General features: G+C 36.0%; 2 protein-coding genes across 2 annotated transcripts; one reads left to right on the top strand and one right to left on the bottom strand.

Annotated features, from left to right (window-relative positions):
- Positions 1–611: 611 nt before the first annotated feature.
- Positions 612–24,759, bottom strand: LOC149794648 (uncharacterized). The gene is made up of 4 exons (XM_089966212.1): positions 22,914–24,759; positions 16,393–16,696; positions 12,387–12,391; positions 612–3,149 (listed from the first exon to the last, which is right to left on the bottom strand). Exons 1-4 carry the CDS (start codon positions 23,469–23,471, stop codon positions 2,433–2,435), a joined length of 1,584 nt encoding a protein of 527 aa, XP_089822338.1. The 5' UTR covers positions 23,472–24,759; the 3' UTR covers positions 612–2,432.
- Positions 16,697–21,980, top strand: LOC149794649 (uncharacterized). Its single transcript, XM_089964253.1, has 9 exons — positions 16,697–17,670; positions 17,894–17,979; positions 18,261–18,409; positions 18,564–18,692; positions 18,921–19,227; positions 19,709–19,894; positions 20,199–20,477; positions 20,732–20,908; positions 21,157–21,980. The coding sequence occupies exons 1-9, from the start codon at positions 17,421–17,423 to the stop codon at positions 21,658–21,660; spliced, it is 2,067 nt and encodes a 688-aa protein (XP_089820379.1). The 5' UTR covers positions 16,697–17,420; the 3' UTR covers positions 21,661–21,980.
- Positions 24,760–26,098: the final 1,339 nt, after the last annotated feature.

Genomic DNA, 26,098 nt, shown 5'->3' with positions numbered 1-26,098 from the left:
TCGGAGGCAGCGGTCTCTATTTTTCCCAAAGAAATAATTCCTTTCATCAGGTTTAGACAGATCGTAATCTGCGAACGACGGTGCGTAACAATAAAAATCATAAGTGGACATATGTTCCTACTAAGCTGCTAGGGTTGGTAGCTCAAAAGGTTACTATCTAACGACCATGTTAAGATACCCCGGTCAATTTCACTGAGTTGGAATACTGCCCCTTTTGATGTTTACACACATGGGAGGAGATGAAAGAGGAAAGGTCGAAGTGACCCTTCACAAAGACGTTTCTGGCTTAAAAGGGAAAAAATTTAAATGCTCAATGCATTCAACTTTAAAGTTCACTGCAATTCAAAATTCGATACTTCACAGTACATCATTTGCATATGTGTGATTCATATCATTCTATATCATTCCAGACCTTTACACATAGGTGTAATGTGGGGGGGTTGATTGTCCCTGGTGGGTGTCCCGCCAAATTTGGTTTTCGTTATCTAGGGGTTGACCGCCCTCGATGTTATTGCCCGGTTCGAGTAAATATAGATATAAGTGGTGAAACTTATATGTGAAATAGATAGAGATCTGAGCAGGTATATTGAACAAACCAACACGAGCCCCCGTACATGTAAACAAACAATTTAATCAATTACATAAAAAACACTGTGAAAATTCATTACATCAGGAATATACTGTACTCTGCTTTTAGAAATTTAAGCTTTCACCGAAATACAAAGAAAACGCAAATAGATTTAAATAAAATAGCCAATCTGTTTACTGATAGATTTAGTTCATCATAGGATCGAGTGAACAATCGAAGTCAACGACTTGTACGATTGCATAACCTGTTCATCCTCAGTTGTTCTGCTGCCACTGTAGCTGTTCAGACGCTTGGATCTCAGGATGATACTTTCCACCATCCGTCTCAGGATACTCTCAGAATATGTTTCAGAAATTAATACGTCGCAGGATTGCGTCACCGGATTATACATCTCAGGATTATACGTCTCAGGAGCTATTTTCCCCCTTTTAAATAAATATAAGTAGAGACAACCTAAATTTCCCATTATTTATGAAACAGTTAATTCTTCATTATTCTCCCTCGTTATCAGATTTTATTATCAACGCTAAACAGATACTAAGGCTATCAATCGACTCCACATGTTCTATAATGACCCTAGTTAGTCAAATGGCTAATTCGTTACGCCTTGACCTTACACATCAACACATACGCGAGGCCTGGGGTTCTGAGCCAGCCTAAATTTACACAGCGAATAAATAGGATACATCACATCAATCAATTACTAGATCATTTCAGTCAATACACACTTATTCTTAATCATACGTGAAATCTTCTAAATTCGGCGAATTCACACGGATTCTCGTAATCAAATTAACTAATGTAATGTATTAAATTCTTAGAACATAATTCTTATGTAAACAAGACGACAAATTCAAACAATTCGTCAAACTTATCTAAAGAAGATTAATGTACGACTTCCTATGCATAAACTCAACACAGTTATACTTCATAAAGCAAATTATTACACGAATGTAGAAAAAAAGATTCATGCAAATACAAGTAAATAACTTCAGCAAAGCATTAGATATGGCATCAACAAATTACATGGAATTGTCACACTACCTTTGCTTTCAACGTTCCTCCCTCTAATCGGCAAATTAGTTTGTCGGTTCCGTTCGACAATAGTCCCCTTTGGACAACAGTTCTTTTTACGAGGAATTTCTTGCAAATGCCTCGGAGCCCACTCTGGTTTCTCACATAGAAAAGCTTAGACTGATTAAAATTTCCGATGTGGCAATTTTTAAAACCTATAAAATTTTGTGTGGGAAACACGCCTTTTATTTAACATAACCAATCAGAATCAAATATCTCTGCCGCCTTTTTCCAGAGGCGCCAAAGGCAGGGTCAGCTTGACCTGGTAGTTTGAGTAACAGAGTTTCTGCAATTTCTCAACTGTGACAGCTTTACCATGAAAAATGAAGTTTTCCTTGTCCCTAATAGTCCGCCTGGCTGCTGTATAAACAAATGCTTAATTAGGAACAAAATTCTCCCTCTAAAGGACATTACCGTACACGGTAGTATGGCGGTATGATACGCGCCTGTCTCAATAAATCTAATTAATGGTTCTCTGGTCTGAACTAATGTATTCTTGTTAGATCACCAGAAATTTGCCACCTCACAATAGGCAATACAAGCATTTACAATTTGTTTATATTTATTTTTTTAAAATTGTTTCAACATTCAATATTTCAAGTATTCAGTTGAAATAATTGCATGCACCCATGTCCTTACATGTCTTGGACCATCATTGCTGTGTGATGTAAAACAACTTAAATGGTTATTTGACAGTGTCTGCTCGTGTTTACCTTCAAATATCGTAGGTGAAACCTTTCATCATGCACGTCACGCTTACTTGAATGATTTATTTTCCAGCATGTATCCTCGTGTGGTTCTTCAGGGTTTCACTCTGACTAAATCTTTCATCACACACTCCACACTTATATGGCTGTTCTCCAGTATGTATCCTTGTGTGTTTCTTCAGATTTCCACTATGTCTAAACCTATCATCACATACTTCACACTTGAATGGTTTTTCTCCAGTATGAATCCTCGCATGCCGTTTTAAACTTCCACTGAAATTAAACATTTTATCACACACTCCACACTTGAATGGTTTTTCTCCAGTATGAATAATCATGTGTAATTTTAAAGCTCCACTATATTTAAACATTTTATCACACATTCCACATTTGAATGGTTTTTCTCCAGTATGAATAATCATGTGCAATTTTAAAACTCCACTATATTTAAACATTTTATCACACACTCCACACTTGAATGGTTTTTCTCCAGTATGAATCTTCACGTGCTCTTTTAAATGTCCACTACGCTTAAACATTTTATCACACACTTCACATTTGAATGGTTTTTCGCCAGTATGAATCCTCATGTGTACTTTTAAATCACTACCCTGAATAAACATTTTATCACACACTTCACACTTGAATGGTTTTTCTCCAGTATGAATCTTCACGTGCTCTTTTAAATGTCCACTCTGCTTAAACATTTTATCACACACTTCACACTTGAATGGGTTTTCGCCAGTATGAAGCCTCATGTGCTGCTTTAATTGTCCACTCTTATGAAACATTTTATCACACATTTCAAACTGTTGTGTTAATGCGTTAAAATTTAGATGAGACGCCGTGTTCTAACTATCAATAACTTTAATATATAAAACGACTACTGTGAGGTCTTAACACAATGATATCAAAGAGGCAGACGCCTGTAAATAGTACCAGTGGAACTATGACTCATGCGCATAGGGTTCTGATTGGTTAGTTACACATGTATAATGTAACATCTCTCTTCTTCCAAAAAAATTGTCTTAATAAACGTTTAATAAACTGTCTAAATTAATCATGACCCATTATAACTAATATATCAAAATCAAGCACTTTTTTTAAAACAATGATTACAATGATCAACGAATAAATTGTGACAGATTGAGAAACCATTGTACATTTTTTAAAGATCCTGATGCTTGTTTGATTGCTATTTAATGTATACAGCTGGTCCTTATCATGAATCACCGTCTGTGTTTATCAACAAAACATTACATTGTGCTACACTAGTGACTGTTCTATTAGCTCAGTCTCTCTTATCTGTGCGTACAGGATTTCACAACTGTTTCTTATACAGGATATGTACAGGTTTTAGGAACGGATATTACACTGACTCTGTTATCTTTGGCTTTGCACCCCTACCAGAACGTGTGTAGTATCCGCTTTGCTAACAGTCTTGTGGGTTTGTTACTTCAGGCTCAGGCGTACTTTGGCTGAAACATTGAGATTCCACTGATTGTGAAATTAATGTACTGGCATTTGTGGGAAGTGATACAGCTGTACACAGTGTTTTTAGTTGGAGAGAAGGGCGCATTTATATTACATTGCAGGGGGTGTGTTTCATTAGTTTTTGAGCTGACGTCTATTTCGACGATAAATGGTACCATCTTTCGTGCAAACTGAGTATGACCTTTCGTTGTGTTTTCTTATTATAATCAGTGTTGCCACTCTAACTTTTTGGAGAAACCTAGACCATTCACCAAAAGAAACCTAGAAAAAACCTAGATGCGTCACACGTTTAATTGGGTATGCCATACACGTATACATAATAAATTGTTTTAAATCCTGTAGACTGCTGTGTAATAATACATAGTGCATGATATTATTAGGCCTACAAAATGCATTAATAAGACTAATATAATAGCAAATTTTAGCACTTAGCAGCACAATACACATTTGCCAGCAGCCAGTCTTAGCCATGCAGATAAATGCAAAACAATGCAAGCATCCAAAAAGTGAGTCACATACCTGAACACAGTAAATTCCTTGTAGACAGATATTTTAAAAAGACTCGTCCTCACGCAAGTCAGCAAAGTCAACTTGATTTTCCTGTTTGTATTTTTTCAGTTTCTCGCAATATCGTTTATGACACCGTCCTTCTTTAACGTCCTCGATGACAAGCTCCGATGGTTTCCAATTGTAGCAGCAAGCACCTTGATATCTGATGGCCTCTTTTGCTATCAGCCTGTTGGCTACAGTGTCACAATGTAGCCTATTTGTCTGCTTTGTCTTTATGAAATTCAGCTGAGAAAAAATTCGTTCAGCACATGCTGAAGAGTGTGGTAACGCCAGCAGCTTACACATGAAGTGAGACAGAAGTCCAAATTTGTGTTGCTGATTACCATCCAGAACTTGCCTCAGACCATTCCAGAAAAACGGTGGTTCCAAGCCAACCAAATGACTGATACTTTATCGAGCAAAGTGGAGTGTCCTCCACTGTTCTTCAAGTTCATCTAGGACTTCTTCTGGTGCCAATTGTGGAAAGTACAAAGCGAAATGAACTATTGACGGTCTGTCTGTTCCTGATGGTATGTCTGTTACAGATTTGGGATCAAGGAGTTTCAGTTTGGAAAGAACACTGTCCTGTGAGAGAGGAAATCGGCTACGTATTTGAATACATAGTTCTTTTAGAAATTTTACGACATCACTCCGAAACTGAGGTTCTTTATCTCCTAGCGGCTGTTTGATCAGCTGCGCAGTGCATCTTCCCCCGACATCCACAGAACTGAGTGCTTTGTACAAATTTGCGTCAAGTGGGTCAATGTCAGATAGCTGTCTTGAGCCGATGACATTTTCTTTTATGAACATTCCAAGTATTGATCGATATTCATCACAAATACTACAGTGCAGTAAGTGCAGTCTAAAATGTTCTGACTGAAGCTCTAAATTCATAATGTTAACTTTAACAGTATGCATGGTTTGGTAGATCTGACTGGCTCCATCAACTCTATCAATCGAGCTTTCAGATTGGAAGTAAAGCAACAGAGCATCCCATTGCTCTAAAATGCGATTGATAACCTGTTCACGAGACAGCCATCGTGTTTCGCATTTCAAAATTTGGTGTGATTCCGTTTTCACTATCTCTTGTATTAAGGAAAAATTGTGGTTGCGCTTGCTGCTACGCGAAAAATAAAAGCACACGTTTTTTATAAATGCTTCCAACCACGATGGCAGCTGAGTTGTTGCATGGTTTGCACACAGTGCAAAAGAGTGGCACACACATCCCATAAGGAAAACATTTGGAATATTTTTCAGCAAATGGGCTTGGAATCCACTTTTAGCGCCGGTCATCGTAGCACAGTTGTCACTTGCAAAACCAATGATGTTTTTCATAGGAATTTCCTTCTTTTCCAAAAGTGTTTTGAAAGATGTGTATAGCCCAAGGCCTGTGGCATCATCTACTTCAATCATGTCGAGTAAAGAGTCGACAATTCTACTCTGACTTGCGTCAAAGTGTCTTACTAAAATTGCCAAAACCTGAGAAACTGAAATATCAGTGCTTTCATCAATAATAACAGAAAATGGCTGATTGCGACAGATAGAAACTATGTCAGCACGATGATGATATGCTATACCCTCCTGAATCACGTATGACGTCTTGGTTCGCTTCATGGCCATTCGTGACGCTATGGTGCTATCGGGAAACATAGATTTCATGTATTGAACAAGGTGGTCTGCATGTGTAAATAGCGTATTGTGTTCTGCCATGAAAGCTGAAAACAAAACTTCAGCCACAGCAACTTTATGGTCCAAGTCTTTTACTGGATGTTTTTACAAAAGTAGTCAATGTGGTCATGTTCTTCTTCGAATCAAAGTTTTTCATGTGCTTTGTTGATCCTTTGTGCGCAATTAGACCGCTTGTGTTTGCATTAACGAGTTTAGAATCACAAACTTTACAGAACACCACGTACTTGTTCTTAGGGTCACGCTTAATCCAGTCTTTCAGCTCTGGATCCTGAAACCATTCATCTATAAATGCTTGGTTAAAGTAAGCTTTTTTTTTTCGGCGCCGGACCACTCGCACATGAATCTCCGCATTCCGAATCTGATTCAGTAATAGTAGACATTGGGTAACCGAGTAAATTAATAAAAGAAATAAGATAATAAGATTAATACTTTGAAGTACCAATTTACCAAATGCCAAAATGACAAACTCCGCTTGAACCGCTTGTCCGCTTCTCTGACTAAAATAAAAATGGCCACTGCCAGACTGCCACACGGCCCACACGCCAAAGTGCCAAACCAGTCGGTTGCCATGGCTTAGAAGTAAAAGAAGCCCAAAGTAGTAAAAAGCAGACGTAATCATAGTCCAAACACTTAAAATGTAGGTGAATAATATTATATAATTTGAAGCTGCGCAAAATTTATCATTTGTACAGTTCGAAACTACTAAATGAAAACGATGAAGCTATTTTACAGTTGTTAAAAAATTAAATCATGATTTCAATAAAAAAAACCTAGATTATAACATAAAAAACCTTGAAACCTAGACTGTGCCAAAAAAACCCCTAGATCTAGGTGGAAAAACCTAGGAGTGGCAACACTGGATTTGGCTGGCGTTATCTAGAAAACTGAGGAAATTCTAAGGAAAGACGACACTTTTAATGGACAGACTTTCGGTGTAGTTTAGTCCCGAGTCTCTAGGAGAGAGACGGAACAGAGACTAGTGGAGAAGTCGATTGTGAATCGAAAGCTAATCGGAAAGCAGAGTCAAGGAGGAGGAGGAAAAGGAGTCGAGGAGGAGAAATTGGAGAAGGAGCAGTCAAGGAGAGTGAGTTAGGAGTGAAGTCGGAAGGAGAAGGAATTGGCGGGATATGAGAGATACAGATGAGTAGAAAACAAGGACAGATGGAAAAGCGATCTCACACTATAAATCACAGGATGCAATAGGCTATCACTTAGTCGAGAGGAAGAAGAGTGATTAGGGAATTATTATCGTTTGAATACTGAATTGTATTAAATTGTTATTCCTTTGAATTTCACCTTTGTGTTCTCAATAATTTAACTGTCAGCATTGATGACTGTGGGGCTCGGAGCTTTACCTCTCTCTCTATCACTAATTTCACTTCCTACAACATCGAGCCTGGGTGGAACTTCCATAGTAATTTAAATAATATATTGGGAGCACTCCACCCCCACCCTACCAAACACCACAATATTGTTTTAGTTTCTTTATCACATAAGATTTAGGAATAGTACGTACTCCCTTCCCTTGGCCTGGGTTGGCCATGGGCCTGGTTTACATTATCCCTTGGTTTGAAGCTTTGGTCTGTACCCCCCCCCCCCGGAACATTTTGTGCCAGGTGTTGGTTTCCGTCTCTTTTTCCACTGGTTGTTAAGAAAGAGTAGTGACTTTGCCAGAGTCATTTTTTGTCCTGTGGTTGTAGTTTATATGTATGTTTTCTTGCTTTTGTTTGTGTTATTGTGAGGACTGGCGCCATCTTGGTCAAATCATATATTGGTCTGGATGCCCTATCTATTCCTAGAATAAGATTTTGGAATATATAAGGATGCAAGCCGAAAAGGGAAAATATTAAGATGTTGTGGTCTGTATTGTGTGTGTCAGTATGCATTTCTGTTTATATTTTATTGTGTCGTTCCAGTGTTATTTTGAACCGCATTTTGGAAGAGGCATGTTTTGTTGTTGTTGTTGTTGTTTCCTTCTTTTTCCTCTCCTATGAATTTGGATTTAATATTGAATAATTTGTTGAAGAGTTTAAGTTTGAGATTTGTAGGGTGATTTACTACAGTTGTGGGATGCTGAAAATTTAGGATTCTCTCGAGATGGCTCATCTAAGGATGGCCTTTTCTTATTTGAGCTTCCCTCTTCTGTTTTCCATTTATAAATTATTGAATGTTTGGGCAGGCAACCTCAGATAAGTAGGATGCGGTCATGGTGGTACGCGTTTGCTGCATAGCATTACTCTTCTCTTGAGTGTGCGCTCATGGCTTTGTGCTATACATTTTTAGGTTTTTTGTCTGCATTCCTATTCCGGTAGCTATGAATACAGACCTAAAGCCCCTTTTATGGTTTATAGCTGGGGGGGGGGGGGGGGGGGTTGCAGTCGGGTAAACGGTGCTGATTTAGTGTATAGTAGGGGGAGATATGGTGGAGGGATGTTATCGACTAAATGTTGTGCCTCGAAGAAACCAATTAGCTCCCCGCTGATTGTGCTTGTTATATGATCCTATAGAGAGGCATGGGAGGCTAGGTGTATTTTCTGTGTTGGTAGGAGTGGGGGATGGGGAAGAAGTGTATGAGTGGGGAGGCAGAGTTCATCTCTTAGGTTACTGTTAATTATGTTAGCCTTATATTTCTTCTTCTCATATCCATAGTGCTGTATATGTTGTCGGCTATTTTTCAAATACAATTTGGATTCAACAATGTCCTTAGTGTATAGAACCTGATTTTCATTGTTATATCGTATCGTAATTTAAATTTCGTTTATAATTTTATTCCTATGTGTTTCATTCTTTTTTGCATTGTAAAATTAGATGGTTTTATTTCGTGCCTGGGCCGTTTTTACATATAGGACAGGGTGGTGGTGCTCTGCAGGATTTTACTTTTGAATGCATTCTCCCCTGTCCACCATGCGTCGTATAGATATAGTCTTGCTTGCTTTTTTGCCTCTTATTTTTGCCCATTGTTTCTATATTGGATCCCATCTAATAGTTTATTTCTACTTTATTTAATATGTTTTTGTGTCTTATTTCAAATAGGTACTGATATATATTTTTTTTCTGTATGTTCCCATATCTCTTTGTCTTCACTATAATGTTTTAGTGTACTAGTTATTCTGTGGAGAGATTTAGGTGTACTTAGTGCTTTAGTAACTGTATTGTTCCTATATATTTCTTTTTCAAGAGAAATCCGAACCTGTATAAGTATATGCCTTGCCATATATGTGTTGGGTGCTGTTGTAGATTTTGAGGGCTATCTATGTGGTTGGTCATTTGTTTAACCCTAAGATCAGGGGTGTTTAGGCCCCCGTTATTTCCTTGTTTTTGGACAGTGTGTTTGGCAAATTGATGTATTTTTTTGCCTCCCCATATGAAGTTATATAAGAGGTTTTCAATTTGGTTTATAATACGGTATTCAAAGTTGATGACAGCTTACTCGTACCATACGGAGCTATACAGATCAGTTTTGGCTATTTGCACTTTTTCTATTACATTGAAGTGTCGGGAATCCCATATTTGACTGTCACGACTACTGTCAGGTCTTAACACAGAGTGGTATCAAAGCGGCAGACCCCTGTAGATAATACCAGTGGAACTATGACTCATGCACAGAGGGTTCTGATTGGTTAGTTACAAAATGTATAATGTTACACACAGTTCAGTAGTTTTTCTCCGGTATGGATCCTCATGTGCTGTTTTAAAACTCCAGTATAAGTAAACATTTTATCACACATTTCACACTTATATGGGTTTTCACCACAATGGAACCTCATGTGGTTTTAAATGTCACCTCTTATTAAACATTTTGTCACACATTTCACTCATATATGGTCTTTCACCAGTATGTATCCATATGTGAGTTTTTAAATGTCCACTCTGATTAAACATTGTATTACACATTCCACACTATTACGGTTTTTCACCAGCATGAATTTTCATGTTCACTTTCAGATCTCGGCTCTGATTAAAGATTTTATGTCACACTTATATGGTTTTTCACTAGTATGCATCATCATGTGCCTTTTTAAATGTCCGCCATCACTAAATTTTGTAAAGCACACTTCAAAGTTATAAGGTTTTTTTCCAGTATGTACAACCTTTAAATTTCCACTAAACCTTTCATCACAAACGACACACTTAAATGGGTTTTCACCAATGTTTTTTCATCTGCAGTTTCAAACCTCACTCCTGTTCAACGTCACACACTACACACTTGCATGGTTTTTTCCTTTTATGTCTACTCAGTTTCAAATCTCCATTCAGATTAAACAGTATATCAAACAGTTCACACTTATATAGTGTTCTACCCATTATGCTTCTTCACATGCCGTTTTAAACTTCCACTCTCATTAAATAATTTATCATACACTTCACACTTAGGCTCTAAACGTTTTTTTTTTCTTCTTCTCTCCAGTATCTTGCATTTTGTGCTTCTATAGTGTTCAACGTAGATCGAAACACATTTTTCACTAAAGTGCTCATTCAACTTTTACTGTTACGGACATAACTAGACAATTTATAGTGGCAATCTGCCATGTTCGTACTGAGTTATGGAAGTCCATTTTCGATACAGGAACACCGATCCTGGTCAGAATCGTAGGGGAAGAAAAAAACACATTTCAAGACAATGGCCTAAAATTAATGTAATCAGTGTTTCAATTTAAAGAGATACAGAATAATGTGTTTTTATCCTGCCAATAATAATAAAAATAATAATAACACTACTACTACCAGTACTACTACTAATAATAATACTAATAATTCCATTTCTTGTCTAATGGGTCCCACATTGTATGTTTCGATACAAGATTATACGATAATGACAACTGCTTATTGTAACATCCGCCATGTTCGTCCTGTTTTCTGCAAGAGTCCATTTTCAAGCACAGATCCTAGTGGGAATTGTAGTGTGTCGCTTCATACATAGCCTCCATCGTCTATAATTATCATTCAATTTACATTTAATATGCCCGTGTCAACAAAGATGGCAAAAAAATTCCAAAAGCAAAGACCCTAAACTTAAATATTTGAATGCAAAGAATTGTCAAGTAATGTACTTTGTAGAAGAAAGAAGAAGAATAAGATGATGAAGAAAAAGAACGAGAAAAAGTAGAAGAATTGCAAAACAAATGATCTATATGATTGATATTATGCACAATGTTAAACATATTTCACGATGACCGCGGGGCCCCGAGTGGTCGAGCGGTCTAAAGGATACTGGAACGGATCACTGCCATCTCACCTCTGTCTGCGTAGGCTCCAATCTCAGACTCGGCCAACGTGAGTACGAGAGTAAACGTGTCATTAGCTTCTCTTGTGTCAGTGGTTTTTACAGGGAATTTCTTCTACAAATTATACTGGCCACCATGTATGGCTCAAATTATGCATCAAAATATGTCCATGTGCAAAATCGTTTTCGCTTTCCTAACAGAATAAGATGAAGTTTTCCATTTTTTGGCGAATTATTCGCCCACTTCACCTGGTAGCATGACCCCTGGAGTTCCAGGACATACAGTATCTGGTATCTGATACAAAACCTTCTTCACAAGATCATAGTCCTTTTCAATAAATTGAGCTGCTTGGCGCAAAATCCATTTTGATGGATTCTATCTCTTTACTACAGTAGGGCTTTCTCATTGGCGATACTTAATGTGTGCCATTTGCATAAAGATGCAGAATATATCTAAATATGTGTGTTTCATATCATCACTATATAATTCCATAACTTTACAATACACAATACATTTTTAATTATTTTATATCTAGTTTCACATATTTGCTACCAACATTCAATATTTCCAGTATTGGCAGCTGAAACTGTCTCTGCACATCTTTACATGTCATTGAACCTATCTGCCCCGTCCTTGCATTTCTCTGACAATCTTTGTTGTTTTTTTTTATTATATGACCCCTTAAACGGGTACTCTCCGGTATCTCTCCTCATGTGTACCTTCAGGTGTCCTAGGTAACAAAACCTTTCATGATATTCTTCACACTAAAATGGATTTTCCCCGGTATGCGTCCCCATGTGATTCTTTAGATTTCCACTGAATAAACACTGCACTGCAAACTTCACATTTAAATGTTATTTACCCAGTATGTATCTCCATAGGTTAAGACAGCTGCATTATCTTATTTTCGTCAATCTGTAGAATTCTGCATGCGTTTTATGCAAATATTGGTGACAAAACCATAGATGGGTAGAAAACCCGACAGGGTGAAGTTGTTTACACGATCACCATGTACATTGGAGATAATGTTGGTATACCTCTTATGTTCCTTTCATGTACTGTAGCTGAAATTTCATTGGATATTATACTTGTGGAAACTGTAAATGATATAAGAACTAAGCTAACTCATATGTATATGGCTACTCCCTTGTGCTTAAAATGAAATAAAACAGCCTGAATTAGTCTAAATTATACTCTTCAGCAGCTATTAAAGTAGGGACATTACATTTTCTAGAATAGACAATACTAGTTAATGAAAGTGACTGGAATAAATGAACAAATATATAAAAGGCAAAACAATGTTATCAGCTCTCTTTTTGGGTGCAATTTACCTCTTAAATCCAGGAAAGGAAAATGACCAAGTGGAGCTAGCAGTTTTTTTTTTAAAGGTACACATCTGTTATAAGGCCAATCTCTATAATCTATAACCCATATTACAAAAATCAATGAATCACCAAAATAAAGGGAATTAAAAGTTCTTTGATCAGTACCTAAGATATACAAGGTTTTCCAGTTAGCCAGTATAACCAGCAAGGAAATTTAATTTAATTATTTTTCTAGGGCACCACAATCCTACTTGAAATTACGGACAATGACATATTTTCCTACAGAAAAATATATGTACAACAAACGCAACTGTAATATGACATAGCCTCTCCTCGAGACACTAAAAACAATTAGAACGCCTAGGTAAGACCCAAAAAGCTAGAATATATAAGGTGGTCTAAAAAGCCCAAGACCATCATGCCCCGCTACACAAGGTGGCAAAGTCTATCAAGATAGGAAAACTTACTATAACCCCCAAATTAATACCTATAAGGTGGTCCATACCCCAAGGACCATCAGGCCCGGCTGCACAATGTGGCAACCAAATACCTAGCGAAACCAGTTAGGACCCTAAACTTAAGAATATATGAGGTGATCCTAACCCCAAAGGACCATCAGGCTCAACTGCACAAATCGGCGCACCATTAAGCCTAGGAAAATTTAAATAACCATACACAAAAGGGTGACTCCAAACCAAGAACCAGCCCACCCAAATCAGACTCAATAAAGTTTAAATAACCCTATAGACTATTACTAAGCGGTCACTGGTGCGGTGCTATCTTTAAAAAAAAAGGGCACAGAATATATCTACAAAATTCTGTAAAGACAACAATTCATTAACCTTTTGGCAAGGGAGTCAAAAAAATTATACCCTGGATAAACCAAGGCACCTTCCTAGTGAGCTGGTTCCTCCCTAACTGAACCTTCCTCCCTGCCACTGCAGGACATTAACTTAATAAACGTGTTTAGCATATATTAAATACATGAATGGAGATGCGCTTTTTCCTCTCTTCATGAACAATTAATTAACCCTCCACATGGGTATAAAAACCAAGGTGTCCTGATGTGACGTCATAGTGGTGACAAATCGCTACTGGCATCGCATACTGCTTGGTTGACAACTAGCGCAGCTAATGCAGACTGAATTGCTACCTTTAACTCGAGTGTGTGCTGGGTCTATTCCCACTCGAGTATAGCCTTACATTAAGGTCGCTAGGGTCTATGAAGCCAGTCATATTGACCCAAGACCTGACGGTTCAATTAAATAGTGCCTTTTATGCACAGTAATGCCTTAGGGATGAGGCTCTAATTCCTTTCCCCGAGATCAATTAAACAGTCCGCTTATGGACATTAACCAGACGTACATGCCCGTATGGGCGAAAACGTCTATAATTTAAATGATGATGATGATGATGGGACATTAATTTTCTTTAAAAATCAAATCATATTGATAATATGAAACTTTAGAGAGCCAATATCTATCTATCTATTTATCTTTGCATATCTTAGGTATTGTTCAGAACATTTTGATTCCCTTTATGTTGGTGCATGATTGATGCACATAATATGGGTTATAGAGCATACAGCTTGGCCTTATTTCAATTCTACTCCATTAAAAATGCAGCATGCTCTGCTTGGTCATTTTCGCTTCTGGGACTTCAGAGGTAAATGGTTAACAACAACAACAACAAGAAAGAGCCATTACCATTTATTTTTATTGCTGTTTTTATTTCACATATCTGACAATTCATTCTTTGCACATTCAGACACTGGTATTTTCTAGTCTGGCAAAATCCGTTCTCCGCATTTTGATAACTGCTAACTACAATGTACTTTTGACTAACTAAAGCTGATTTTATGATCATCAAGTACCAGTCATTTTAGTTAGCAGAGATTACATACAATTTTCACAAGTACAACATAACAAAGAAATTTCAACCACAGTACATGAAAGAAACTTACAGTCAAATCAAGACTGCATGTTGCTCATGTAAACAACACCATCTTACACCCGCCAAATTCTCAAAACTTCATAATAACTGTTGAGCGCCCCCTTATACATTCTTGTTGTTGGTAGGTTACACCAGTTACATAATTAGCAATGGGAAACAGCTCGGAAAGGTTTAACAACGACTATGAAACTGAGCCATCTCCCTTCAACTGCAACTCTTTACTAATGACACTCCCAAGTTGATATGGACAGGATAATGTTAACTTGGTAAATTAAATGCAGAGGACATGGTCACCCAAAATTTCAGATGAGAATACATCCTGGAAAAGTCAAACATGCCTTATTTTTCTGTTGAAAAACATTTCCTAATTGTGGCATAAATATGGACATGAAAAACGTCAATAGAGAAACCATACAATTTGAATACGATAAAATGTTTCACATCAGGATACATGTTGGAAATAAGAACCGAAAAACATTACAATCTGAAGTTAGGATAAATGCATGTGTATAAAGATATTACTAGAGACACAGCCGTTCAAATGTCAAGTTTTCTCATTGTGTACAAATGAAGGTGCAAAGCTCTGCATAAATATTGCATAGGACCTGCAAACCATTGAAGCATGAAGATCGTAATGAAATTTTATTTTAATTATTCATTTAAATTATGAGGTGCTCATTAACTGTACGATAAAAGAACAAATTTGGAATTAATGTGAATTTAAATACATTTTGGATTATACAATTGTTGGAGTGGAGTTTGATGACTCAAATGAAGTGACATACTGGACAAAAACGATTTAGGTGCGAAGCAAAAACGATTTAGGCGCGAAGTTTGTGATCGACAAATACACTTGTTATATATACATTAATATACATCATTCCCCAAGTTTATAGAAAAAGAGCTGACAATCAACTGAAAAATTCAAATTATAAGTGTGTTTGTATAAAGCAACAACAAAAATGCTTTATTTGCTGTAATGACCAAATTGATTTTAGCTGAGGTATAGGTGCTATTTTTCTAAAAGAGTAAATGAAAATGACTGCGCTCACCTACCAGTCTATGTTCTTTCTAACAAATATATATTTTGTCTCTTCAACATACAGAGAGGGTCCCCAGGCAGCAATGATGTGTCAAAGACCTTACAGATGTCTGACTTCTGTGAGATTTTGAGTCTTGGCTTTGGCCAATGTGGGTATGTGAGAAAGCTTGCCAGATGCTTCCCGTGGGTTGGCAGTTCTAAATGTTTTTTCTTTTCTTTTCTGGATTCCTTCTCCACCAAATATTATAATGGACACCATGTCTAGCCAATCATGTACTGAAAAAATGGTCTTAAACCCAAAACAACAACATTGACAGTTTTCAGGTTTACATTAATCAGAAAAACAATTAATCATCTTTTGAATTGTTCTGTCACTGGCAATAATTAATGGGCATCATTTGCATACATGTGATTCATATTCTTCTATATCATTCCAGACCTTGACATGAGACAATACAAGCATTTACAAATTGTATATATTTATTTTTAAAACATTTGTATCAATAATCAATAATTCAATTACTGTCAGCTGAAATAATTGCATGCAGTGCATTGCACCATGTCCTTACAATGTCTTGGACCATCATTGCTGTGTTATGTAGGACAGCTTAAATGGTTACTTGACAGTCTCCTCATGTGTACCTTTGAATTATCCTATGTGAAACCTGTCATCACACACTTCACACTTAAATGATTTATTTTCGAGCATGTATCCTCATGTGATTCTTCAGGGTTTCACTCAGACTAAATCTTTCATCACACACTTCACACTTATATGGCTGTTCTCCAGTATGTATCCTATTGTGCTTCTTCAGATTTCCACTCTGACTAAATCTTTCATCACATACTTCACACTTGAATGGTTTTTCTCCAGTATGAATCCTCACGTGTTGTTTTAAATGTCCACTGGAATTAAACATTTTATCACACACTCCACACTTGAACGGTTTTTCTCCAGTATGTATAATCATGTGCAATTTTAAAACTCCACTATATTTAAACATTTTATCACACACTATACACTTGAATGGTTTTTCTCCAGTATGAATCCTCAGGTACCTGGACGTTTCGCCCCATGGACGTTTCGGCCCAAGACATTTCGCCCCACTTCAATGGACATTTCGCCCCACTTCAATGGACATTTCGCCCCACATGGTACATGGACGTTTCGCCCCATGGACGTTTCGGCCCATGGACGTTTCGCCCCACATTAAATAAAGTATGAACCCTCACTCGAGTACAGCCTGTCTCAGTATAATGGTAATGCGAGAAACGACACACATCATTAATCATACAAAACAATATGGTTTATTTGTCGTTTAAATATAATGCACTAAATAAAAACCGGACTAGGATTAACAACCCTATATATTACACTAGGGAAATACATAAATGCCGCGACAAAATTTTGAATTTTTTTGTTCAGAAATCTTTTATAAAGCAAACAAATCTCATACCTTTGGGGAAAACATACACATATAAAACAACTTTATTTTTTTATAAGTAGGGGTGTATCTGTCTGGTGACATAAAAAAAACAAATGTTCTGGCGTTCACTATTGCTCCCAGCAAGTGTTAATATGACTTAATTACATCCAGGTAACTTCTTTGATCTTCATATTTAAATAATCTACTAAATGTGGTATCAATGTAATTAAGCTGCAGCCAGAGTTTTGAGTAAGTCGTGTAAGCTTTTATGAAAAGGAAATTACTATTTGGCACATATGGTATGGCGTTCATTAATAACAAAAAATAAACAACGTTTGATCTTAGTATGTCAAGTGCATTGTCCAACAGATCATTTGGTATAGAAGCTCGTGCACTTGTTTGCATGGAAATTTATCAGTGGCTCTATAAATTGCAGTCTTTCCTTTTCTTGGTGCTAGTTGTTTTAATATCACGTAAATCAATAGATCGAACAATGTCTTCGTGCATTTACTGCAGAAAACCAGTTACCCGTCGTCAGCAAGCCATAGATTGCGATAGTTGCGGCCTATGGCAACACAGAGCATGTGGAAATACTGGTAAGTTTATTTATTTATTTCTACATCATATTACGATCATTCCGTAATTGAACGGGCATAACAAAATAAATACATTTTTTATAATAATTGTATGTATCTAGTGACCCTTTCTCGCATGTTATTGTTCTTGTTTCAGTATATACAATGTCTTTCAAAATAAATGTTATCATGAGACGTAGATAAAATTAACTAAATGATACTAAGAAATAGTTTCTATTTACAGGTTTATCAAGCTACAAGTATGGTCTCCTTAGCCGTAAAAAGATATCTTTTCAGTTTGTGTGTGACCTGTGCAGTTCTAAACCTGAGGTAAGATCTCATTACAAACAAAATATTTTAAGAATAAAGACATCTTACAGTAGCTGGTTCCCATTCGCATTCGATGTACTTAAGCTACGGTTAAATACAAACTGCGAACAAAACGTGGATCGCTGCCTACATCCTCCCTATCACAAATGCTGGAAGATTAGTAAAAATAATTTTTCTTGTATCAAATATTTCGTTGTTTTTCTTGGGCTACACTACGTTCCATTCTAGTAAGCGTTCTTATGTCTGCTATTATAATTTTTAAATATTAATGCTGTTTACAGGCAGATGGCTACGATGTCGAAATGGACTTAAGCCGCATACCAAATACATCTGACAGATTTGAAATGTATGCCGGTACAGCACGGGGGCAGATGGAGAGCACGAGAAATTCGACGTCGATTTCTATCAATAAAGAGGATATTTCGACAAGGTGAATGTTATTTTATTTATTAGAATCGTACGGGTGCTTGCATACGTCTTTATGTTTAAATACCATATTCGGTATAGTTAAACTTGGTTTTCTCTATATTTGCTTGTGTGTTTTCAACATTTTCTGACAAGTTCAGACAAATTTCTAATTACAGGCTGGATAGAATTCAACAAGTGAACGAGTTTATGGGCAACAATGATGCTGCATCAACACTTGCAGCCGATATGTCTTCATTTGACGTTGAGCGCCCACACAGATCTTTGACACCAGAAGAAGAAGAAGCGTAAGTTAAAAATCGAAGTGGAAAAGAAAGCACAGAAAATCGCAACAATTTGTTCCAGTAATATTGATGTACATAAATCGTTATAGAGTGTATCTTCTAATCAAAGATTGATCATCTTTCACTGAATCTTGTTAGGTATCTTGTAAACATGTTATTTTACTGATGCATATTTTTTGTTCATGTAAAATAATCGTTTTTTTATAATCACGATTTTTCTCCTTTCTTTAGGTCAGTTAGGAATGAAACTGTTTATGGAGAAGTGCCAGTGGATTCGGAAGATCGTATAACATTTGAGGTATTAGCCACAGGATCCACTCGAGGAAAAAGGAAATTAATATCTAGTGCTGGGTATAGTTTTGTTGTTAAGCGTGAGCTGAAGAATGGAACCATCGAATGGCGTTGTAGTGTGCGTGGGAAGAATACGCAATGCCCTGCAACCGTGCGACAGACAGAATCAGACTTTCAGCCAAGTCATCAGAGCCATAACCATACTGCCACTCCTGGATTGTTAACAGCCGTCAAAATCAAAACCGAGGTATTTGGCATGAACATGATTAATCTGTCTAAATACTGGGTATATTCTATCAATATATTATCAACAGTATATAATGGTTAAATTGTAAGTAATATACCTATAATTAATGTATGATAATTCCAGAAATATCGCTTTATTATATACAGTAAAGATCGTCTTCCAAGCTTCTGCTATATTAAATAAGCATTTTTGATAAATTATACGCCGCTGCCAATAATGAACGACATTTCGTCATCCATCCATCCATCCATCTATACAATGATCCGTTCTTACATACATACATACATACATACATACATACATACATACATACATACACAACATACATACATACACAACATACATGAATACATACATACAAACACAACATACATTAATATATACATACAAACACAACATACATTAATATATACATACAAACACAACATACATTAATACATTGATCCGTACATATACTATATAAGGTTTTGTTTTCGTTTAGGCCAAGGCATTAGGGCAAGAGAATTTGTTTGAAACAGCCCATGCACTGGTTAATGAGGTTATAGACGTTCATGCAGAACCATTACAACCTGAGGCATCCAGGGTAGCGGAGACGAACCTAGTTAGAATGGTCAACCGGACCAGGTCCGCAACCAGACCAGAAGATCCCAGAGATCTTACGTTTACTGTAAGTGAATGATTTTTCCTGTATATAATATGTAGTTGCTTTGTATTTTTCCATATATATATATATATATATATATATATATATATATATATATATATATATATATATATATATTAATTCGTACTCTACGTGTTATTTATTTATATTTATAAAATTCTGCCAAGTCTTGCCGTTTTGTTTCTTGTATCGTTATAACTCTCTCTCTCTCTCTTTATATATATATATATATATATATCTATATATATATATATATATATATATATATATATATATATATATATATATATATATATATATATTCCAGCTCGACGACGGATTTCTTAACTCGACCATCAGTGAACCGTTCTTTCGATTTGATGTCGTCGTTGGCAGGAAGCGTCACCTGATCTTTGCTACTAACAAACAGCTGGAGCTTCTCGGAATGGCCAAAACCTGGTATATTGATGGCACATTCAAATTAGTAAAGAAGCCATTTTATCAACTGCTATCTATACATGGATTTGTGAGATCCGGTGATGACTTAAAACAGATACCGCTGTGTTTTTGCATCATGTCAGGAAAGAAGAAAAGACATTACAAAAAGGTGTGTGTGTACTGAGGATGAGATAAGATTATGATAATTACTTTAATATCATAATGTATCAAATAATGAACAGTATTTTATCACAGACAATATATTTTCAATTTATTTATCCTAAATATACACGTCCAGATCAAACAGTGATTTAGAAAATCAGTAATCAAATTAATTATTGTACGAGCAAATAAAAGACACTAAACGATACTGAATAATCAGTATATCCATGAATAGTTTTACTTTTTCTCTTCCATTTTCAGGTTTTTCAGTCAATCAAGGACCTATTGCCTGAAACGAAAGTCCAGTCATTTGTTGTTGACTTCGAAAAGGGTCTTTGGCAAGGAATCAGAGCAGCTTTTGAAACCCCGCAAATACATGGTTGCGCATTTCATTTTGGACAGGCCCTTTGGAGAAAGGTTCAGGAAATGGGATTACAGGTAAACTCATTTCAGTCCACTCTATTGAGTTGCGATGCTAATAGTTACGATGTCTTTAGATTTTGGATAGCCAGTTCAAAACTATTTTCGTAATGCTGAAAATCATTTATAACTCAACAATATTTTGGGAAATTCAATATCTTGAGAAGTCAAAATCTAAATTATTTACGATAATGTATAAATCTGTTCATCCCAATTCCTTTTTTTTTAAAATTAAAAAATAATTGTATTTTCGTTTCCAATTCTAGCGGGTCTATCAGGAACACGACAGTATGTACAAACTTCTGCGAAAGGTTTTCGCGCTCCCCCTATTACCAGCAGACGACATACCACCGTCATTTGCAGAATTACAACGAAGAGTTGATCCAGAGGCAGTGAATGTGCAGTCATTCCTACGATATGTGGAAGACACCTGGATTCACAATGACATATGGACTGTTGACTCCTGGTCAGTTTATGGCAGAAGCATCCGAACCAATAATGATGTGGAAGGGTGGCATAATCGTATGAACAGGAGAGCAAGAAAGGGAAATTTGCCTTTCTATCTCCTCATAACTTTACTTTATAAGGAAGCCAGAGAAGTTGGATCTGTAGTTCGTCTGTTGCAAGAGGGGAAGATAAGACGACATCAAAAGAAACAGACAACAAAAGTTCAGGGTCGCCTTATCAAGTTATGGGAGAAGTATGGAAACCACCAAATCAGCACGAACACCTTGCTTAAATGCTGTGCCAGATTGTATGGTCCGACATAGCAACATTAAAGCTGGACGGAGTAATGCTTTCCAAAACTGGACATATTTTATATACACGTGCCTTGTGCGTTGTCCATATGTTGAAAACATTATACTTCAGTAGAGATAATATATATATTTGTATTTCAGTTTCGTATAGCAGTAGCTGATGTTTTACTTGCATGCATTAAAAAAGAAATCATTGATAGTTACTGTTTAGAAGTATACTTTTGCACATCATAATTTGACATCTATACCTTGTCATGAGATGTAATTTTGATTAGTGATGTGTTTTGATTTAAAAATGCAAATACATGCTTCATATTTCAAAAATATAAATCTCTGAAACCATTTTTATATCGCTTTATTGTTAATTACAATTAACATTCCTCGTCCTTCCTCCTGTCTTTTCATTGCTCGCGATATGTCGGGCTATTCTGTTCACAGCTTTGAAAAGATGTAATATATAACGATCGGGATATAGAAATGAAATACATTAATTTGGACTGTTTCTGTCAGCAGTTCAGTCGAGTAATTAGGACCCGATTTATAGCTAGTTTTACAAAATTAAAAGTAACAATGCCAATAAATGGCAGGAGATAAAAAGTCAATTAACCCGAGCTTGAAAAAAATGAATAAAGTTCAACATTTAAAAAAAAGTTATTTTGCTGGCGACCACAAGTCTTTAATCATCATAGCTTTTATTTAGCGAAAGGAATATATCTAACTACATATGTACGATCGTGATATTGACTGTTAGAATTACAAAGCCCCCTTTTAAGTTGTGTCTAATGTACGCTCGCTGATTGGTTAAACGAACAGCATGATAAGTGGCGATATGCCAATTTCCTACAAACGGTAAATGTGGTTTTCATCAGTATGTGTAACAGCGAAAATAAAAGTACTGTAAACGATAGATTAATTTTCTGATCAGTCTTATTACATAAATGAAGAAAGAAAAAAAGGAAAATATTGTCTGATATAACGGCACGCTGAATGTAATTGAAATGGATGAGAGTGATGGGATTATGGGGCATGAAATTAAATCATAACGACAGGCCCCTAAAGTAAAATGAAGATAATGGTGTAATGCTTGTGAATTTCTATAAATGTCCGATATTTCCAATCATGTGGGGCGAAACGTCCATGGGCCGAAACGTCCATGGGGCGAAACGTCCATGTACCATGTGGGGCGAAATGTCCATTGAAGTGGGGCAAAATGTCCATTGAAGTGGGGCGAAACGTCCTGGTCCGAAACGTCCATGGGGCGAAACGTCCATAATCCGAATCCTCAAGTGCTGTTTTAAATGTCCACTCGAATTAAACATTTTATCACACACCTCACACTTGAATGGTTTTTCTCCAGTATGTATAATCATGTGCACTTTTAAATCTCCACTATATTTAAACATTTTGTCACACGCTTCACACTTGAATGGTTTTTCTCCAGTATGAGTCCTCAAGTGCTGTTTTAAATGTCCACTCGAATTAAACATTTTATCACACACTTCACACTTAAATGGTTTTTCTCCAGTGTGAATCCTCATGTGCTCTTTTAAATATCTATGCCGATTAAACATTTTATCACACACTTCACACTTGAATGGTTTTTCTCCAGTATGAATCTTCACGTGCTCTTTTAAATGTCCACTCCGCTTAAACATTTTATCACACACTTCACACTTGAATGGTTTTTCGCCAGTATGAATCTTCATGTGCTGCTTTAATTGTCCACTCTGATTAAACATTTTATCACACATTTCACACTTATATGGTATTTCGCCAGTATGAATCCTCGTAAGTTGTTTTAGATGTCCAATCTGATTAAACATTTTATCACACACTTAGCACTTGAATGATTTTCTCCAGTATGTATCCTCATGTTTTAAAATGTCCACTCTGATTAAACATTTTATACCGCATTCCACATTTGTATGGTTTTTCTCCATCATGCATTTTCATGTTGTTTCAAATCTCGATTCTGATTAAAGATCCTATGTCACACTTATGGTTTTTCACCAATGTTTTTTTCATCTGCAGTTTCAAATGTCACTCCTATTCAACGTCACACACTACACACGTATTTGGTTTTCTCCTGTATGTATATCCTCAGTTTCAAATCTCCATTCAGATTAAACAAGATATCAAACAGTTCACACTTATAAAGTTATATGGTGTTTTCTCCATGCTTCTCTACATGTCATTTTAAACTTCCACTCTCATTAAATAATTTATCACAACTTCACACTTAGGTCCTAAACGTGTTTTCTCCAGTATCTAGCATTTTGTGTTTCTCTTGTGTTCAACGTAGATCGAACCACATTTTTCACTAGCGTGCTCATTCAACTTTTACTGTAACGGTCTTGACTAGACAATTTATAGTAGTAATCCGCCATGTTCGAACCGAGTTATGGAAGAGTCCACTGTCGATAAAGGAGAACCGATCCTGGTCGGAATCGTACTGTGCCTAGAGGTAAAAAAAAAAAAAAAAAAAATCATTTCAAGACTTTGGCCTAAAATTAATGTAATCAATACTTCAATTTAAAGAGATACTGAATAATGTGTTTTGAATAATAATAATACTATTAATAATAATAATAATAATAACAATAACAAGAATAACACTACCACTAATAATAATAATAATAATAATAATATTTCTTGACTAATGGGTCCCACATTGTATATTTCGATATAAGGTTATATGATATTGACAACTTCTTATTGGTAACATCCGCCACGTTCGTCGTGAGTTCTGGAAGAGTCCATTTTCATGCACCGATCCTAGTCGAAATTGTATTGTGTCACTTCTTAACATAGTCTGCATGATCTTTGTTGTTGTTGTTGTTATAGGGTTTAACGCCATTTTTCAGCACAAGATAGGCTATACATGGCGGCCAGTATTACTGGTGGAGGAAGAACCCGGGAAAACTCCGGAAACAACCACCGATCCACGAGAAGCTACCGGCAAGCTTTCTCACATGTCCGCCATCTTTGTTTTGGAAGCCATTTGTGTATTGAAGGCACCTCATATTTTCATTATGCGGTGTATACCACAGGTGCTCAACGCGAGCTTGATGTTGAGAAGAAAAGAAAAAAACAATAATCTAAAGGAAAAAATCATACAGAGTGACAACAATACCTCAGATTACCCCCATGACCCGTTCTGACAAAGGACCCTCTCTATCATAATATATATATATATATATATATATATATATATATATATATATATATATATATATATATATATATATATATATATATTATGATAGAGCGGGTCCTATGTCAGAACGGATCATGGGGGTAATCTAAGGTATTTTTGTCATTCTGTATGATTTTTACCTTTAGATGATTGGTTGTCTTTTTTCTCAACATAAAGCTCGCGTCAAGCACCTCTGGTGTAAACAACCATTATTGAACACCAATAAACCGTTGATAGAACTAGTTTTTACGTAGAATAAGCTATGGTCAACAATAAAATAATGCACTTATCATTTTATGCAAGGATAATGATACGGATAGTGCATGTCCTAATTTGTCCGCACCTCCAACTCATTTGGAGCCAATATTTCCTGTACTGTTTATACGTGTGACTCAATTATTTTAGTGTTTGGTCATACATTTGTAATTAAGAGTGTAATACTATAATTAACATTCAACATTTGTTTTCAGTCTCAATATTTTAACGATATCTAATATTTATTTTGTCTTGAATACCTGGCAGCAAAATGTACTGTTTTGGCGGAGTCTTGCAATGTGTAGTGCAACCGAAGGATATAAATACCGGCGTCGTGCACACCAGTCAGTTTTTCTTCAACCGACGTTGGGTTCGTATGCAAATATATTACATAATCGGCCTCCAACAGTGTTAGGAAATGTCATCGTTCTCTAAATAGAAGTTAATTGAAGGCAATCAAATGAGAAAATATACATTAATTTCTGCAATATAAATATTTACTAAATTTCGGTACTAAAGAAAATAATAGCCAAAGAAATAGCATAGAGTAGGGATATAAAGTCTCCATAACGCTATTTCAGTACATTTGTACGACTTTATATTTTTATCGTAACAGAAAGAGTCATCAGTTCTTTCGTTAATTCTGTTTAATTGAATCCGTTTGTTATTGGTATTTTAATGTCGCAACATTGCATATACTTAAATCTTAATAGTAAATTCTATTTTGATCAACATTTTTATTTAATACTAATTGCTGACACTGTTGGTTATAATTAAATGTACATTTGGTTATATTTATTTATTTGTTAAATAGGAAGAGAATATGTACATTTTACTATATTAATTTATTTATTGACATTTGAAGACTACAATAAATCATCTATTTGTCTCATTCTGATTTTATGTTCTCTCTATATATAGATAGATAAATAGTTTCTCACATATAAGTAGCTAGTGGAAAAAGCCATTATTTTTACAGGGATTTCGTCTGTTATCAGA

This window comes from Sinohyriopsis cumingii, chromosome 7, assembly GCF_028554795.1.
Source record: "Sinohyriopsis cumingii isolate HCF-2022 chromosome 7, ASM2855479v2, whole genome shotgun sequence".
Taxonomy (NCBI): Eukaryota; Metazoa; Mollusca; class Bivalvia; order Unionida; family Unionidae; genus Sinohyriopsis; species Sinohyriopsis cumingii.
Note: the sequence above shows the minus strand (reverse complement) of the source record. Positions and strands in the feature narration are given on the sequence as shown.